The sequence below is a fragment of the Triplophysa rosa genome, linkage group LG23 (assembly GCF_024868665.1).
Source record: "Triplophysa rosa linkage group LG23, Trosa_1v2, whole genome shotgun sequence".
In the NCBI taxonomy this organism is placed as follows: domain Eukaryota; kingdom Metazoa; phylum Chordata; class Actinopteri; order Cypriniformes; family Nemacheilidae; genus Triplophysa; species Triplophysa rosa.
Window position 1 is genome coordinate 644,088 of NC_079912.1, and position 19,971 is coordinate 664,058.

Sequence of the window (19,971 nt, forward strand, 5' to 3'; positions counted from 1 at the left end):
ACTATAATGTTTTGAGCCTTACTAAAGTGAATATTAAAGTATACTACAGAATGTATTACAGTTGAACTATTTACTAAAGTTCATACTAGAGAACAGTGTTAGGTGTAACTAGTTACTAAGTAATTAGTTACTGTAATTGTATTACTTTTTTACCTTGAAAAAGTAAAGTAAGGGATTACTCTTATTTTTTCTGTCATTTAATTACAGTTACTTCTGATGTAATTAAACTAAATACCGTGTGTACAACAGTGGACTCGACATCAAACTTTAAAGACTAACTTTAGAATCTGTGCTTTAATGTATTATTCTCCTCACATTTGTAATACTTTGGTCAGTTAATAATACTACTCTGTGTAGTTTTATATTATTTATTTGAATGAATTAAAAGAGCTATTTCATGCCTATCCTTGAACTAATCAAGGTTGATGTAGGACATAGAAAGTAATTAGTAATAAGTAACTAAATACTTTTTGGAGAAAGTAATTTGTACAGTAATCTAAATCACACTATTGAATATGTAATTAGTAATTAATTACTTTTTCAGAGTAACTTGCCCAACACCGCTAGAGAATATTGTGGCCCCAAGCACAAATTCCAAAATTGCACCCATTTTCATGGGTGGAAACCAGATGTATGCAGACCTGCCAACCTTGGAATATTTTTTTGAGTACCATCAGCCGAAGAGACAGAACACAGGTTTTTAACATATAACATATTGGTTGTGAAAAAAGCATCAGTCACATTTTTGAAAATAACTTTTCTTATTGAACACATGTATTTAAATTTAGGAAACATTTGTGTATATTGTGTGTGTAAATAATCTTCAGTGAGATACCCTTGATGTATCAATCACATTTACTTGCAGTGGCACTTGCTCTTGACTGCTTTGTTTCATAGGTCGCTGATTTGGCCTTTCTGAGGCCACGCCGGCACGCTGTTTTTATGTGACCAAAACTTGATGCTCTCTCGCAGATATAAGTGCACGTTATTAAGTGTGAGAATCCACCAGCGCAATCGGCGCCTATGGTACTTGGTAAAATCATAGTAACTTTTCGTGAGCGCTCATTTATAAATCAGAAATAATGTCGCATCTTGCGGGCAAGTGCACGTTATCAAATGAGCTCGCGAGATCATCGACTGCATAGGATTAAGCTAATTCAATATTTCAACTTTCCACATCCACCCGATCCGTTTACCTTAGAGCTCAGAAGACGTCTTGACTCTTCGTTTAAAACAATGCGTCAGAACGTGTGTGTGGAAGGGGATCATGCGGGATTTTGTGGTTCTGCCGATTTGCTGACTCTTGTTATTGATTGATAGGCCATAGGACGTGTCAATCATCGCCGCTTTCCATTTGGGGGAAGAACTCAGTGCTATGATTGGACATATTCTTCTTTTTTCTGTTGCTTGTTTTGAGTACTGCACGCAGCAGAGCGTCATCAGGTTTTTGCGTAGTTTAGAGTGACAAATCGTACCAGCGTACTTTGAGGTCAAAATGCGTACCGGCTACGCAAAATGAGTACAGGTTGGCAGGTCTGTGTATGTATGTCCCGTTGGGTTTGTCACTAGACACGGAATGACCCAAACGCATCACACTGTTTTCTGAGGTCCAGGACTAATGGATCGGCTCAAAGACACTCACACTTTCCTCTTTGACCTTCTCCATGGTGCAGGATGGAAGTGGAGACAGCGGCCCCTGACTGGAGATTCCGTTCTGATCGATGGCCACGAACAGCTTCCCGTTCAGACTGGGGAAGAAGAACTGCGAGCCGTGACTGCAGGTGCTCAGAGCGCTCGTCCGTCGCCGGTTCCAGGGCACAGCCAGCGAGCCGCCGCGGCTGTCCGAGTCTCCGTGATTGCTAAACTCGTCGTCTGCGAAATCCAGCTCGGAGTCCTTGTTCAGCGGTCGGAAGTTAAAGATGCTGACCTGACTTTCACGCCTGGCCCGCAGGGAGAGAGTTCGGACCAGCAGAGAATGTGTTTGCTAGAGGAAATTACAGACAAACATAAGCTGTAGATAAAAATGATCATTAAGTAATAAAAAATGCCATTTTAGGAAATATTTTCAAGGAGGAGCATATTCAACATATTTGATTTATAGGTACCTTCATTCCCTCAATAGTGTCCAGCTTTGTTGTTTTGCTGTCTTCTGTCCCCTCTGACATCGGCCTCGAGCTTTTCCTCCGGTCCAGATTCCCTCTGTTGTCCTGTGAGGAGAAGGGCGACACGTCTGCCGTCAGGATGGATTCGGTTTCCTGTGCTTTCTGAGCCATCTGCAGACACAGACAACACGAGGTGACACGTGTACATGCCGCTCTTCCGTTTAACGTGTTAAATCCATTATCATACCTGTTGCTCTTTCTTCAGCTGTTCCATAGCCTGTTGAAACTCTTGCTCTTTCTGGAGGGCTTCAGCGATGGTGGCCTGGTTCTGCTCCTCATAGGCCATGGCCACCACAGCCAGAATCAGATTCACCAGATAGAAAGATCCCAGAAAGATCACCAACACGAAAAACACCATGTAAGCTTTTCCCGCCGACCGCAGAGTCTGTTAAAACACAAGAAAACAGAAAAAGTCTGTCACGTTCGTTTCTCTCAGAATACAATTGATGTGTGTCAGGGGTAAATCTTGTCATTGGATGTTAAGAAAAAGCAGCACATTTATTCTGAATATCAGATGTGTGTTTAAGTAAAGAAACACTGACATGATGATAAAGGTTTTCCCAGTAATCTTGAGTCATCAGTCTGAAGAGCGAGAGAAAAGCCCAGCCGAAGGTGTCGAAACTCGTGTAGCCGTAGTTTGGGTTCCGGCCCGTCTTCATACATTCAAAACCATCCGGACATTTCCTGAAGACCAGAGGAAGAAACTTATACTTTAAAATACACTTTAAATGGATTATTATAATTCACTAAAATTATTGAAATATTTATTTTAAAGAGTACATTCCTCGAGATCATAAAAAATACATTTCATGAAGTGTTTAATTTTGCCGTGTTTGAATGTAAGCAATCTGCCAAGTTGTAAATCCGAAGGTGAACGAATAACAAAGTTATTAGCTTATAAAAAAGGTAATCGACTCTGAATCACGCGAACAAGTCATGACCTGTCCGAATCTTTAACCACAATGTACCTACGTCACTAGAAATAATCCCCGCCTAGGACTGACTGCGAAAACTTAACTCTCTCCTCCCCAAACACTGTACTAGCTCGTTCGTGACGTGTGCATCATGTCTAAGAGAAGCTGTGTTCTATGTAGTGAAACTAAGTCAGTCTTATTTTCACTACCAAAGGAAGAACTTCTGAGGAAAAAATGGTTACTATTTATTTTTCAAACGACACCAAAGGAGTATAAACCGAACGTTTTACTTTGCGCGCGTCATTTTACCGAAGATTGCTTCATCAATCTTGGCGCCTTTACTGCAGGATAAATTAAACGTCTTTCCTTAAAAGATGTTGCAATACCAACTTTATTTGGACCTGTAAGCTCCACCGAATCACAACCTGTAAGTGTGACTCTGTATTTTTGTCTTTACTTAAAATTAAATTTGTGTGACGTTATCTCATGTCTGTGTTTAGCTAACGTTACCGTTATTTTTGGGGTTGTTACTGTTTGTTTACCTAACGTTAGCTATAAACTCGTTGCGCTAATGTAAGTGTTCAACCATATTAACTCACAAAGTCTTTATTTCAAGAACTGCGTGGTGTACTATAGTTATAATAACATCTGAAGATACGAACACCGTACACTGTATGCCGTGATAACTAACTGTTACAAGAGAAGTGTCTAAAACAGTCCTTTTTCTTACTGGCATCTGTATAAGGATTAAAGAATGATTCGTCAGACTCGGGCTCGAACTGGTAGGGTAAAATCGACGCCATCTCTCTCTATACACTGTTAATATCCAACCACCTGCAAACCGTAATACAGTAGTAATGATAGGCGGTCCATTTGCGACACATGCTATCTGACACTATCTGACCAATCAGATCAGACTACGCTGGCGGAAAGGCGGAGATTACACAGATGAATCGCGGAACGAATCATTTGAGAGTCAGTCAAGAAGTAAGGTAATAAAAACTGCTTATTATTACGAAATAATAGTATTTTTACATCATGTATGTACATAAACTTGTTGTCGGACACTCCATAAACCAAAATAAGCCCTTAAAAATATTGAGGAATGTACTCTTTAATTGAAAGCAAATCAAATTTAGGCCTAAATGTTACTAGAAAAACTGAAGCTAAATGAAAATGTAAAATGTTGGCTTAGCAATAAACCAAAATGAGATCGAGGCATATAAATGATAAGTTTGAAATAAATAAAAAACTAAACTAAAACTGAAATAAACATAAATGATAACGCAATTAACACTATTAAAAAATAAAATTATGAAATAAAAAATGACCAAAATAAAAAAACTAATACGAAAACTTAAAATGTAAATAAAAGCAAACTCACTATGAGTTTGGTTGTGAACACTTTTAGAGAAAACTAAACTATTTAACTTCTTTGGTTCAAGTTTTAGTGCAATAAAAAGCTCTTTAAAATGACACCGTGCTGTTGTCCAGTACCACAAACTGTAATTCGTGACTAAAAACTACTGAAGACCATTTTAAAAAGCGAATGAGCCATGAAATATTTCCTTGATCCAACAGGAACTACATCAGACACATTAATATCTGAAAACCAACGTACAGTCTTTGACAGAGCTCATCAATAATCGATAGGAACCCATCTCATCATCTCATCATGTGATCAGTTCCAGAAAGATGACGGTCACGGGGTCTCATGACAGGTTCTTATGAGAGGCTGGTGGCGCCAGCGCTCGTACCCATTTCTTCATCCCCTGCCAGGCATCTCTTACCAGTCTCGCTCGACTCGGGCAGGCGGCAAGCGGCTCTCAGCAGGCTGGCATGCTGAAAGCGTGAAGGTGTGGATGATGGACGCTATCGCACTCAGACACCTGGCAGTGTCCCTGAAGGACGTGCTAATGGACGGGCCCCACTTCAATTCGATTTGGACGGGGCCCTTGGACCCCAGACACGCTGATATCAGCTGCCGTTTCCTTTCTTGAGCGGGCACGCAATGTCAGAACGTGCACTCGGACCCCAAACCGTGAGACCGACGGAATTTACAGTGGCTGCCCGAACAAAAGAATGACGTATTCCTTTAGGTGTCCACAAAAAATACAGTTTCTTTACTATTATTATTATAAACTTTCAAAAACAGCAAAGCTGAAAAAGCTAAATTACAGTACAAATATGCTTAAAAACAAGAAACCTTAACTACTTTTTTTCTTCCAGTTATCAATGCTAACATTATGTATTCCATCATTTTACTATTTTCATGATTACACTTTTCTATATTTCCATTTTCTTTTGTGAAAGGCACTCAAGAAATCAACTGGAATGAATCTCCTGACAATGATCTGTCGATTGGTTATCTGACATTGAAGATGGGTACAGAACCCAAAGTGAAAGCAGCTGGAGAATTCATGCAAGAAGCCCCCCTCACTCATCACAATGGCAGGTGCGATCACATTGCAGGGACACAAAGCCTTTTGCCAGAGTCTATTTTGGTCAGCAGAGAGTCCCGCTGCCGTGTTCGGGTCTGGAGAATGACAAACAGACAAAGACGCGGTCACGGCGAATTCGGTGGCGAGCATGTAAACCAATATTCCGGCCCGCCTGTTGTTTCTGCATCACCGGCCGTGTCTGAATAACTGTTATGATGTTATGAGCCAAGATGTATGCAAGGTTTCTTCCTCTGGGAGTCTGATCTCTGAAAGTTTCTGGATCAGGTGGCGCTTCTGATCCACTGGAGTCACGTAGACAACCGTATCACTATAACACAATACAGTCACTAAATACAAAGAGAAATCGATGCTTTATGATCTAAAGATACATCACGGTAATATGAAAGAGCAGCACGTGCGTTTACCATCCACCTGACGGCAAGAGAAACAGCTGATGTGATCAGATTTATTGTCTGCAACTTATCATAGGGCATAAACCTTTAAACTAAAAACTTGTAATGACTCTATAGTGATTTCCGCTACAGATTGAGAAACATGACCACAACAGGCCCAGATGATGGATTTTTGTCAGAGAATCTGCTTTATTCTGTAGCACAAACATAAATGTGCCTTAAAAATTGAGCTAAATGTAAATGTAGTATCCAGAGGAGAATGAATTATTGTTCAGATGTTGCTCTTCATATCTCAGGAGAATTGATGGAGTTCTCGACTGCTAAAATTGCTCAGTTAAATAAAAACTGAAACACATGAAGAGTCTGGAGGTGTAAATGAATGTAGATTGTAGAGGTGAAATCATCTGGATTTGAGTAAATCTGATGAGAAATGTTTGAGTTGATATTGAGATCTTCAATCATATTGACAAATCTGAGCTCAGTTTGAGACATGACTACGTTTACATGCGCACCAGTATTGTGATTATTACCAAAAATCAGAGTAAGGACTTAATCACAGTAACATACTGTATTTACATGACATGAGAACACCTCTTTGCTCTCGTTTACATGGAAGTTTTATGAGTCTGCTTATTTAAAATGTTCACAGCACAAACGATGATCTCAGCAACAGTAGGTGTGTGTGTTACTGGCTATCCTTTTAATATGTTGGCGTCAAATGCAAAACACCGTTACGTGGATGTGTTTTATGGTTATTGGGCGTCGTGATGAATATAGAAATATGATGGCTGTCATCGCGTTCGTGCTGTTTCTGTAAGAAGGTAAGGAGCAGAGACTGCCGACAGCGAGCTGTGTTGACGGTAAAGCTTCAGACTGTCATGACTACCATCAATTTGTGCTTATGATGCAAGCACATGTGCACCTTGGTCAGAGCATCATAAATGCGATTAAGGTGTTTACATGTCTTCTTATTGTGATTAAAACCGGTGTACGCCACATGTCTTACTTTGATTATGAGCTGCATCACATTATTTAAATCGAATGATTGCGTTTACATGAGGTAAAGTGTAATGGCAGTATGGCCAAAATCCATAATGGCATTATGAGGGTGCATGTAAACGTACATCTCTTCTGAAACTCTAATGACAGAGACATTTGTGAGATTTCTGACTCTTTAATCAGGAGAAATATCTGAGACGATTTATTTATTGTTTCCCTCTTAACGCCGTTCCAGCATCTAAGGCTTTATTCATGGCGAGAACGAGTCAAGTCTGTTCTGTACACAAGCTGGCGGAGGGACAATTTGGAATCGAGACACAGCATTTGCTCCTCAGTTAATCTCATTGATGTCTAGGAGAAATAACTGTGATATTAAAAATTCTTTTTTCTATTTAGCAGCTTAAAATTTGAACTTCTTCGTCTTTCTGTTGTGAAATCTGACCAGACGCTACACTACAACCATCTGAGCAAATGACTCACTGCTTTCCAAACGCTTTGTAACCTCGTTCCTCTAGAGAAATTACAGTCAGATCATATAGGTCAGTAAAAATCTTGTCCTCTTCCCAGAATTCCATGGGCTGGTTGGCAGAAAGCCCAAGACAGGGAGGTGAAACGGGGTGAACGTGTTGTGTTGTTTATAAAACGCCGTCAGGCTTCATCTCAGGTCTCTATCCAGGTTCACAAGGTGACCAGAGAGCTCCAATAACAATGGCTAAAATAAGACGACTGGATTAATTCATCTAATTGATCCCAGAGGGGGACAAATTCAACAAAGGAAACAAACAGACAGATGCACGGAACAGCAGAACAAAACCTGCTCACACAGACACACACGTTCATCTCATCTGATCTTTATTATTTCAATATTGTATTTTGTGTTCAAATAAAATAAATACATCAGATTAAACGGCACTGTCTTTAGTTAAATCTAAAGTTTACAATCTTCAACGGTAAAGCCCATTGCACATTGAGTCCGAAATTTGCGTCCGAAATTTCCGCACGTTAAAAAATAAATACGACCTCACGTTGTGTCAATCGCATTTACACACTGCCTCCGATATTTTCGTCCGTCATAAAAAAATTCGGACCAGGTTCGATTTTCTGCGTTTTTCGCATCCGTCAAGCATTTTGAGTGGCCTTTTTGAACAATTCAGAGACACCGTACAAACGAGAGGCAAATACTAAAAAACGCATGCAAAAATTTCAGACTGTATGTGCAAAGACCTTAAGAGAAACTAAATAGAAAAATATTTATAGATCAGAAAATAATTACGGCGAGCTGAAGGTCATCTAAGTTTTCACTTAGAAACTTCATTAAACACAATGACACCGTTAATCTGAAAGGAAAACAACAGCATGTTTCTGTGTCTGCCCGTACGGGTGACCCATCTGAAAGCACTACTGAGGTCAAATCGAGAGCTTTGAAAATAAAAACATAAAGCGGGTTTATTAATGGACACTTGTTTTAGTGGCCGTACACTAACACCCTGTAATTACTGCGGCTTCACATCCACATGTTTGGACTTCCAAGAAAATCACCGAGTGACAAAACTGGGCTCTTTGTCAACATGAGTGTTTGGAAGCACAGATGAAGGTCAACTGGTCAAATGGTCATTAAAATACCATTATATCATACCGAGAGATACCATTCAACATCAGTTTGTATTTATAACCATTAGCCAAAGACAAACTGGAATGAAATGTACTGTATAATACATTACTATATCTCATCATTCTCAGCTTTGGAGAGTCACTAACAAATCAAATATAACAGCTTTACCAGTATACTACTTTTCCCAACATTTGTGGCACTTTATGTCACATTCACATTTAAATAATCCAAAGCATATCATAGCTACACTTTAAGACTTTGCTGTAGTTTTTGCAGCAGGTTTGCCAGTAACTTACTGTAGATTTAATTACTACTTAAAGGAGCCATTCTTTTGCTGTTTTTGAGGCTTTGATTATGTTTTTTGGGTGTTTAGCAGTGGATGTTCATGCTTCTAATTTCAAAAAACGCTTCATATTTCACATATTTTAAGTCTATTGTTCACCGCTGTCCCTCTTCTCACAAAACCACTAGATTTCTTCGAGTCTATATAAAATCCCTCCCTCCGAAACGCTCTGATTGGTAAAGCTGACCAGGTCTGTCGTGATTGGTTCCCCGCTTAGAGTGTCCGCTTACAAATGCGTCAACTTCACTACATCAGTTAAAAACAAGCGGATCGATCGAAGTGTAACGGAGATCTGCTAGTGCATGTGCAAACGTCAATCTTTGTTAGTGATCGTGATTTTTTCCTACTATGGCGAGGGAAATGACACCGGACCGAATGGAGTCAGACCGGTTATATTAATTACCACTAATAACAGAAACGTTAGTTTTGCCTTTTTATATTGGACCCGAGTTGGATAATAAAACAAGCAGATTGACCAGGAGACATTTGCAAGCAGGACTTCAAAGGACATTCCATAGAAGTGTTTTAGAGGTATGCGCACACACACACAATATCAGTGTGTTACACAGAACAGCTTTCACAGCCGATGTTAAAGTCATGGAAGCTGTTATTTGACCGTTGGTTCTCTTAGAATGTGTGATGCTGAATTCTTATTACCAGCTGTAGGATTGTGATGAAAGTGAAAGTAATTTAGCGCGTAGCTCAGTCAAATGTTTACAATCTCTGATAACCAAACACTATTCCAGCGGCTCTTCCTCTTCTCTAAGGAAGACCTCGCCCCTTTTTTGGCATATTCCTTTAGGCGGAAGTTAATAAAAGCACTCGGAATAGTGACATCATGTACCCGGGATGTAGAGGGCTGTAGTCCGATTTCAGCTGTTCTCTGTAGCAAATTCTGTTAAAGACAATATCTCACTTGGCACTGAACTTTGAGCTTTATCATTTTTAATTTTGAGCTTTATCATTTTATTTATGCTCTAATAGCAACATTACACACTAACTAAAGGTTGAAAAATGCAATCGCGGGGAATGGGACCTTTAATAGAAGCATTTTGTTGCAGCTGAAGTCAACTGAAGTGTGCAAGTGTAATTGATTAATCTTGTCTTATTGAGTTTAAACGCAGTGTTGTTGCTTTGTTTATTTCCGCATTTGTCACGTGTTGAAGTCGCATTTGTTCTCGTGCTGGTTTCGTTGTTATTAGGTGTGTTCGAGCTCATGCGGCACTGCGCAGACCGATCGGCGAGATTAGCCGCTTGCAGTAGAGGGAGGAGTTGAAAAAGAAGCAGTCAAGTCGGACACCTGCTGCTTGCCGTAGTGACGCTCGCACCGTGTTTCCTTTTCAAAGTGCGATTGAAGTGGATTAGAATACTGGATTTGTCCAATAAACAAATGTTTAAATTAAAAAGTAGCAACCATAAACTCTTCATATTGCAAATGTTATGTGCTGCTTAACACTGTGTGCCTAAAAAGCATGGTAAACATAAGAATATATTATTAAACTACCAACAGAGTCTGTATTCATTTCATTTTTATTTTATTAAACAACACAAAATAACATGTTTATTATATTTGTACAAACAGAGTTTTAGCTGTTTTAAAAACATGCATTAATAAGTATTAGTTGAACTGAGGGTGTTATAATAAACCCGAAACGCACGTGATCGTTGTCTAGCCAATCATGAAAAGCTATGTCGTCATCACAGCCTGGTGCAGCCGCTCCTGAGATGCTGCTCCGGCTGAGCAAGCTGGCTGTTCTCGAAATGCTCTCGCGCTACTTTAATACCCCATGTGAAAGTCACGTGGCGTCGGCGCCGGTTCAAGTCGGACAAAATTTCTAACCGGTATGCACTGCTTCAAGTCAGATTTTGATCGATCTGCGCAGCGCCGCGTCAAGTCGAACACACCTAGTGTGAGATATTGGGAGGCGTGTCCTGCTGAATTCAGCTACGTGATCCAGACGGATACTTAAGTGTGATTGACACCGCGGCAGCCTTATCGCGTGCAGACCAAAGAGCGTAAAGACCATCGACTCTACCTGCACGACTCCACCGAGCAAGGACACAGACAAGGCACCTGAGTATCGCACTTCAGTATTAACTTTTTGCACTTCTATTTATTCTCTTGTTATTTGTCTTGTATATTTCTTATTCCCCGTTTTTGACTATGTGTTTTCAAATCCCTACTGTCACTAGAACTCGTAATTCACCGGTGTCACGTAGAAGGCCACGCAATGCTAATGCTAATAATCTGCGCACTCTTTCAGCATCTATTCCACAACTACCTCAATTACATTTCCCATTGGTTTATGGAACTGCCAATCTGCTGTAAACAAAGCAGATTTCATCACAGATATTGCTAAACACTCTGGTCTTTCTCTTTTAGCACTTACTGAAACCTGGATCAAGCCAGAGGACACTGCCACACTGGCTGCCCTCTCTAATAACTACACTTTCTCCCACAGCCCACGCAGATCAGGGAGGGGTTGGAGGAACCGGTCTACTTATCCCCAACGACTGGAAATTCAAACAGCTGGCACCCTCGTGTGACAACATCTCCTTCGAGTCACATGCTGTTTCTATCATCCACCCTCTTAAAACTTATGTTGTGGTTATCTATCGTCCCCCAGGTCAGCTTGGACATTTCTTGGAGGAGTTGGATACGCTTCTGTCATCCTTCCCCGAGGATGGTACTCCTCTGGTGGTACTTGGAGACTTCAACATCCACCTTGAAAAACCGCAGGCTGCCAACTTCAACAACCTGACTGCATCGTTTGACCTCAAGCGAGTTCCCACTTCAGCAACCCAAGTCTGGTAATCAACTTGATCTTATCCACACACGACACTGCTCCAATCATCACTCCCAGGTCACCCCGCTGCACACGTCGGATCATTTCCTCATCACTCCTGATCTCGACCTAACTTCCCCAGACACTACACATGTTTCCCCACTGGTCACATTCTGGCACAACCTACGATCACTTTCTCCCTCCCGCTAATCCTCTGCAGTCTCCACCACGCTCCCTCCCTCTGAACAGCTCTCTCTCTTGGATACTAGCAGTGCCTCTTTGCTCCACACTAACCTCCTGCTTAGACAACCTATGCCCTCTAAAATCAAGGCCATCTCGTGCATCCCCTTCTGCCCCCTGGTTATCTGATGTTATCCGCAAGCATCGCACCATGCTCAGGTCTGCTGAGAGAAAGTGACGCAAATCTAAAGAACCCGCTGACCTCGGTCTCTATCAGTCTCTCCTCTGCAAAAACCCAGTACTACCAAAATTAAAGACTCGCCTGACTCTCATACTCTCTTTAAAACCTTCTCTGCTCTTCTTTGCCCGCCTGCCCCCTCACCTCCATCTGACTTAACAGCTGATGATTTTGCGTCTTTCTTCGTAAAGAAAACGACCACCATCAGCAGTCAGTTCCCTGTACCGCCGCCTCTTGTTCACACCCAAACCCACGACACATGCTCGTTCCCCTCTTTCTCTCTCCTATCTCAAGATGATGTCTCCAAGGTCATGTCTTCTAACCACCCAACTACCTGCCCTCTAGATCCCATCCCCAACTCATCTCCTCCAGGCCATCTCTCCATCGGTTGTTCCCGCTCTGACCCACATTATCAACTCGTCTCTCACCACTGGTACATTTCCCACAGTCTTCAAAGAGGCCCGTATTACCCCACTACTGAAGAAACCCACTCTTAATCCTGCACTGTTAGAGAACTACAGACCGGTATCACTCCTCCCCTTCATTGCTAAAACTCTTTAACGGGTGGTATGTAACCAGCTCTCATCCTTTCTCACACAGAACAACCTCCTGGACAGCAACCAGTCTGGTTTCAAGAGCGGTCATTCCACTGAGACTGCGCTGCTCTCAGTCATTGAAGCCCTGAGACTGGCAAGAGCCGCCTCTAACTCATCTGTACTTATCCTACTGGATCTGACTGCTGCCTTTGACACTGTTAACCACCACATACTCCTGTCGACCCTCCAGGCTATGGGTGTCTCTGGAGTGGTGATACAATGGTTCAGATCTTACCTCACAGGTAGGTCATTTAGAGTATCCTGGAGAGGAGAGGTCTCTGAGTCCCAAAATCTCGACGCAGGGGTGCCTCAGGGCTCAGTGCTTGGTCCGTTGCTATTTTCTATATACACTACCCTGGGCTCTGTCATTCGGAAACATGGCTTTTCCTATCACTGCTATGTGGATGATACACAACTTCACCTGTCATTTCAGCCTTACGATCCGACTGTTTCTGCATGCATTTCAGCATGCCTAGCCGACATCTCGCTCTGAATGAACATCCATCACTTGCAAGCTGCACCTTGCTAAAACAGAACTGCTTGCAATCCCGGCCAACACAAAGAGTCATCACATCTTCCAGAACGGCCAGAAACCTGGGAGTGGTGATCAACGATCAGCTTAACTTCACTGATCATGTTGCCAGCACCACCCGGTCCTGTAGATTCATCCTCTACAACCTTAGGAAAATTAGACCTTTCCTATCCGAGTATGCTACGCAAGTCCTAGTCCGGGCTCTTGTTCTGTCCAGACTGGACTACTGCAATGCGCTACTGGCTGGACTTCCAGCTTGCACAACCAAACCTCTACAGATGATCCAGAATGCAGCGGCAAGAGTGGTCTTCAATGAACCGAAGAGAGCGCACTTCACTCCTCTCTTCACGAAGTTACATTGGCTACCTATAGTCGCTCGAATCAAATTCAAGTCTCTGCTCCTGGCCTACAAGACCACCACTGGTTTGGCACCCCCTTATCTTCACTCGCTAATGCAGACTTATATACCCGCCAGATCCCTACGCTCTGCAAATGAACGACGTCTTGTGGTACCATCCCAAAAAGGTAAAAAATCTGTCACGTACCTTCTCGGGATCGGTTCCACATTTATGGAATGATCTGCCCGCTGATACAAGATCGGCAGATTCTGTGGCCATCTTTAAGAACCGTCTGAAAACACATCTCTTCCGTCAACACCTGACTGATCAGTTCTGACTTCTATCTCTTTCCTACTCTTTCAACAAAAAAAAAACGTATCTCTGTATACTGTGATAGGCTATATGTGACCAGTTCTCTTTTACTGCACTTATGCTTTTTGTTGTGCTTATGTTGTTCCAATTGCTTCCAATGTTTCCCTCATCTGTAAGTCGCTTTGGATAAAAGTGTCTGCTAAATGACTAAATGCAAATGTAATATACTTTCCAATTAGTACTGTTTTCAATTACTTTAATCAAAATTAAAACACTTTGACTTTTGAGATTCAAAATGAGCAAGAAGAGACTGGCATTAGCACAGCAACAAAGTAAAAAAATGTCATCCTTCCTAAGCATTATTCTCTTGTTTTCTGTAAAAATATTTGAAACTTCTTAAATTACGATACATTTACATAACAAGAAAAGTGACCCAAGATATTTAGTCTAGTTTTATGAAAGAAAAATATATAAACTAGGTAAATGTATGCTTAAAACAAAATTGTACATTAAATCTACAGTAAGTTACTGGCAAACCTGCTGCGAAATTACAGCAAAGTTTTACAGTGTATTCATAACTATTTATACGGTGGCTAATTTGTATGCATTCTTTCATATATTTTAGTCTGATCTGGTTTAAGGGGTGATGCTTCATTATTGCTTTCTTTATTACTATATTATGAGTCACCTTGTAAAACAGTCATAAATTCCAGTAAAATCAGATTGAATAATATCTCTCTCTCTCTTTCTCTCTCTCTCTCTGTGAATCAGTCTACAGATTCTAGAAGCTTCTGTTTTGTGAAGTGTTTAACAGGCATGCATCACAAGCGCTTGTCTCAGTTTTCATTGGCGCTTTTATCTGACTTGGACACAAGGCTGTTATCACAACACAAGACGGTCAGATGTGTGTTTGTGTCCTTGATGTTACAATCAACATTTACAGACTGTGTCGTAATTCACATCAACAGACCATCAGACAGAAAACCCTTCACACCGCCGTCCAATAACTCAAAACACTTTCCATTAAGTGTTTGATGTACATCCTGAATGAAATATCACGTCATGGCTTTTAAAATAACGTTTAATTCATTTGAGTTGTAACAGAATGAGAGAGGCTACTGTTCACACAGCAGATATCTCTAAACATGATTACAGATCAGACAGAATGACCGAAGCTATAAGTGAAATCCAAGAAGCCTTGGAGAGATGATGATGCATTAAACTCTGTCTCCTCTGCACCGTCTCGCTGGATACTTCCACGGACAAAATTAGATTTTTCAGCATGATCTTTTGATAATAAGAGAATAAAACAATTACTCTCTGCCTCTGTCAGCACTATTTGCAGAGGTATCAGTTTGTTGAGATGATGTGTGCTTTTATTTTAACCTGGCAGACAACATAACAGACCAAAAAAAACTATAAACATTAGGGCTGTGCAAAAATATTGATACATGTAACTATCGCAATATTTTTTTTTCGATAGTGTATCGATAGTGATACCTCTACTATCAATATATTTTTTTTTAAATCATGTCATATACATCCGGCCAAAAGTAAATGGAAGTGAGCATGGCGAAAAATATAAGAACGCTTGGAGCTCTCAGAGCTGATGTGTGGGTGTGCTTTGGTTTTCAAAATAAGTCATGGAGTTAGTTACTTCTTACAACTATCTAACAACCACCTAAAATCCACATAGCAACCATCTAACAATCACCTAACATCCACCTAGCAACCAGAGGTGGACGAAGTACACAACTTCCTTACTTGAGTGAAAGTACGGATACTACTGGTCAAATATTACTCCACTACAAGTAAAAGTTGTAAAGACAGATTCTTACTTAAGTAAAAGTACAGAAGTACGTGCTTTTAAAAGTACTCAAGTATTAAAAGTAAATTTACTTTATGTCAGTTGTGCATTGCTTTATTGTCTATAACTTATGCCTCTGAAGCAACCTACTGAATACACAGAGTAGCTCACAGTATCAGTTGTATTAAAGTAGTTCACTTCAAAATTTGCCCCCATTGACTTTCCATAGTCGTTTTTATTCCTACTATAGAAAGTCAATGTGGGCAAATTTTCCAGTGAGCAACTCCTTTAAGAGCTTTACATGTTTAGCACATATATGTTTAGTTTAGATATAATCCTGTATGATCATTTAGCCTAATTATCCTCATTAGCCCCCTAGGCCTATATGTATTTATGAGCAGTGTTCTTTTATTTTGTATATTCCCTTTACCAGTTTTAGCAGCTATTTACCATTAAGTAGTAAGGTTCTTGTAAATAGTTAAGTGTAGAAGCCATGTGTTTGTTGGATTTATTACCATAATTTAACTACAAACATAAACTATAGCTAGTATACTGAAACTAGGTTTAGTTGCTGTGGTTTTACTAAAGATTATTAATTGGAGTATGGTTCCTATATAGAAAATGGTAAATTTGTGGATACTGTGGTTTTACTGCAAATACCATCCCTGCTGAAAAAAACAATGAATTTTTGAATTAGATTTTTTTTTATTAAATTCCTCTTTGTGGTGTGTTTGGGGTTTTATTCCAATAGGATTTACCATCCCACCAATAGAATCCATCACATACAACTAGACAACAAGTATCCATAGTACAATTCCCATTATAACCATTAAATCCATTACATTTTCTGTTGTATTTTGGGCAGGGTTCTATAGTTTTTATTTCAACAGGAATACTTCAACTATTGTTACTTCAGTAAAAACATAATTCATTTTCCAAATCGCTTTAAATGATACAGCAGCAGATCAGAAGTTAACACGCACGCGTACCTCAAGGTGCATGTGATGCTTATTTACCGTTTAGCCGTTATGCCGATCATTTTCATGACAATGTTTCTACGATATTTGCCTGATCGTAACCCACAGATGATTACACCACACTTTAACATGTGCCTTTTTCCTCTTTTATTCTTCTATTTGCCTTTTTAGAGCGCTATCAATGGTGTAGCAGCGCCTATGTTTACATTAGTTTAGCGGGAAAGATCCCAGAATTGCCAGATTTGCGTAAAAAAATCTGCCAAATGGCCATTCAAAGCTTGTCAGAAAACCGCGAGCTTAGAAAAACTGAAATACTTGGCAACAGTAAAAGGTCCTGGCAGATCGCAAGCCAGATAAATTGCGCAAACAGGAAACCCCGCTGTATAGAAACCATTTTCTACTTTTGAACCTTTTTATAAATGTAGTGGAGTAAAAAGTATGATATTTGTCTTTCAAATGTAGTGAAGTTAAAGTACAAGTCCTCAGAAAAAATAATACTCAAGTAAAGTACAGATATTCAGAAAGTGTACTTAAGTACAGTACTCAGGTAAATTTACTTCGTTACTGTCCACCTCTGCTAGCAACCATCTAACAACCACCTAAAATCCACATAGCAACCATCTAACAAGCATCTAAAAACACCTAACATCCACCTTACAACAATCTAACAACCACCTAACATCCACCTAGCAACCATTTTATCTTTTAATAACTTTGAAAGAATAATTCATGCATTTTTTACATCATGGTTAGACTACTGCAATTCACTGTATTACGGGGTTAGCCAATCAGCTTTATCCCGGTTACAGATAGTACAAAATGCAGCAGCAAGACTTCTGACAGATACTAGAAAATGGGACCATATCACTCCAATATTATGCTCTTTGCACTGGTTGCAGGTAAGATATCGTGTTGATTTTAAAATTCTTCTCATTGTGTTTAAGTCGTTAAATGGTTTGGCACCTCCTTACGTTTGGATTTACTATCAGAATATTGCCCAGTTGCCTCTCTCCGTTCGTCCAATCAGAGACTGCTACGTGTTCCAAAATCAAAATGAAAAACAAGGGGTGACCGTGCTTTCTCAGTAAATGCTCCCAGATTATGGAATGCACTACCCACTGCTATTAGATTCGCCTCTTCAATATCTGTTTTTAAGTCAAAGCTAAAAGCCTACCTTTTTGAATTGACTTTTGGAAATTGAGTACTGCTATTGCTTCTAATATGCAGCAGCTGCGGGTGAAATTTGTATATCTATGCACATGTAGTGTTGTCACGATACTGGAATTTCTAACTTCGATTCAATACCTAAAAAAATATCGATATTCGATACCATTTTCGATACCACGGGGAATAAACTGCCATAGCAATAAGGCCCTAATAAGCAATAGCAATATAGGCCTTTTTAAATTTTATTTGAAGTTAAATTGAACAAGACTAGACAATGAGGTATATATTTTTACATTATTTATTAATTGTTAATCTAATGTTAATTTTACGAATACATTTACTATTTAAAATCAAAGTTGTAATTGTCAGTATTAATGGACCAGACCCTGTTGAAAAAAACAGCCTATGCTGGTTTGGTATGTTTTGATGCTGGTTTGCTGGTTTGTGCTGGATTAAACCGTTCATATGCTGATTTAAGATGGTTCTTAGCTGGTTTAAGATCAAACCAGCATCGATCAAAACATACCTTACCCAGCATACAGTATACTGGATTTTTCAACAGGGGAGCTTGAACAAATGTATTGCTCATTCATTGTTCGTTAATATTAGTTAATTGGCTAAATTGGCTTTTATTCACCACATAGGCCCATACTGTAATCATTGATCAGCGCACATATAGACATAAACGCAAGAACTGTTGCAGAGACTCCGCACTGGACATCTTTCTAACATTAACAACTTGTAACCGGAGCGAATGAGACGAGTGGATGAAATCATTGAACAGCGCACATACATAGAGCGCTATGGTAAACACGGAAGTGCAAACGTGTATCACACGCGAGAACTGTTGCGGAGACTTTACTCGCCACCAGCACCAGCATTATTTCAAACATCAAATTAACCGGAGCGAACGAGACGAGTGGATGAAATCATTGATGAGCGCACATAAAGACAGAAACGCGTGCGTTAAACACGAGAACTGTTGCGGAGACTCTGTACTAACATAAACAACATATAACCAGGGCGAATGAAACGAGTGGATAAAATTATTGATCAGCGCACATACATGGATCGCTATGGTAAACACGGGAAGCGTAACGAGCGTGCACCACGCCAGATGTGTTACTGAGACTGGCCATCTTTTCTCTAACATAAATACGATTTAACTGCCACAAACGAGTCAAGTATGTGAGAGGAGGCGGGGCTCTGTTGTTATGCGTTCACTTGCAGTGTGTGTTAACTCACTGTCGGAAAAGAGAAAGAGAGCGGGAACGCGCAGCTGATATCGATACGTGGGACATGGGTATTGGAACCGTTTCAGATTCTTCAGTATCGATACTTATCGAAATATCGATATTTTTGACAACACTATGCACATGTATGTGTATTTTAAATGGATATATTTATAGTTTATTATTATTATTCAGTTTTCTTTTCTTTTTTTCCTTTTGTTTCTATAAACTGCCTGTGATTTCTGTTGTAAAGCACATTGGTAAACTGCTGTTGTGTGTAATAGTGCTATAGAAATAAATTGACATTGACATCATTAACAGCCACCTAAAAACACCTAACATCCACCTTACAACAATCTAACAATGAACCTAACATCCACCTAGCAACCACCTAAAATCCACCTAGCAACCATCTAACAGCCACCTAAAAACACCTAACATCCACCTTACAACAATCTAACAATCACCTAACATACACCTAGCAACAATCGAAAGATCACCTAACATACATCTAACAACCACCTAAAAAAACACATACACTGTAAAAATGTACTTTTAAAAACTGTATGCAAAACTTCTGCAAATTAACACAAAAAATTACATAAATCCTATAGTTGTTATTTTACAGTGAAACATAAACCTAGCAACCATCTAACAACAATCTAACGATCACCTAAAAGACCCCTAACATAAACCCAGCAACCATCTTACAACTATCTAACTAATACCTGAAAACCACACAACATCCACCTAAAAACCACCTACCATCCACCTAGCAACCATCTAACAACCACCTGAAAACCACCTAACATCCACCTAGCAACCATCTAACAACCACCTAAAAACCACCTATCATCCACCTAGCAACCATCTAACAACCACCTGTAAACCACCTAACATCCACCTAGCAACCATCTAACAA

At 40.0% G+C, this 19,971-nt stretch overlaps 1 protein-coding gene across 2 annotated transcripts in view; it reads right to left on the reverse strand.

Moving 5' to 3' along the window:
- scn5lab (sodium channel, voltage gated, type V-like, alpha b) overlaps positions 1-19,971 on the reverse strand; it is a 186,094-nt gene that overhangs the window by 124,334 nt on the left and 41,789 nt on the right. For both annotated transcript variants that reach the window (XM_057322728.1, XM_057322727.1), the window contains exons 9-12: positions 2,705-2,846; positions 2,350-2,547; positions 2,106-2,273; positions 1,643-1,984 (exon numbers count right to left, since the gene is read on the reverse strand). In XM_057322728.1, the coding sequence (XP_057178711.1) occupies positions 1,643-1,984; positions 2,106-2,273; positions 2,350-2,547; positions 2,705-2,846 (850 nt within the window). The remainder of the gene's footprint in view (positions 1-1,642; positions 1,985-2,105; positions 2,274-2,349; positions 2,548-2,704; positions 2,847-19,971) is intronic.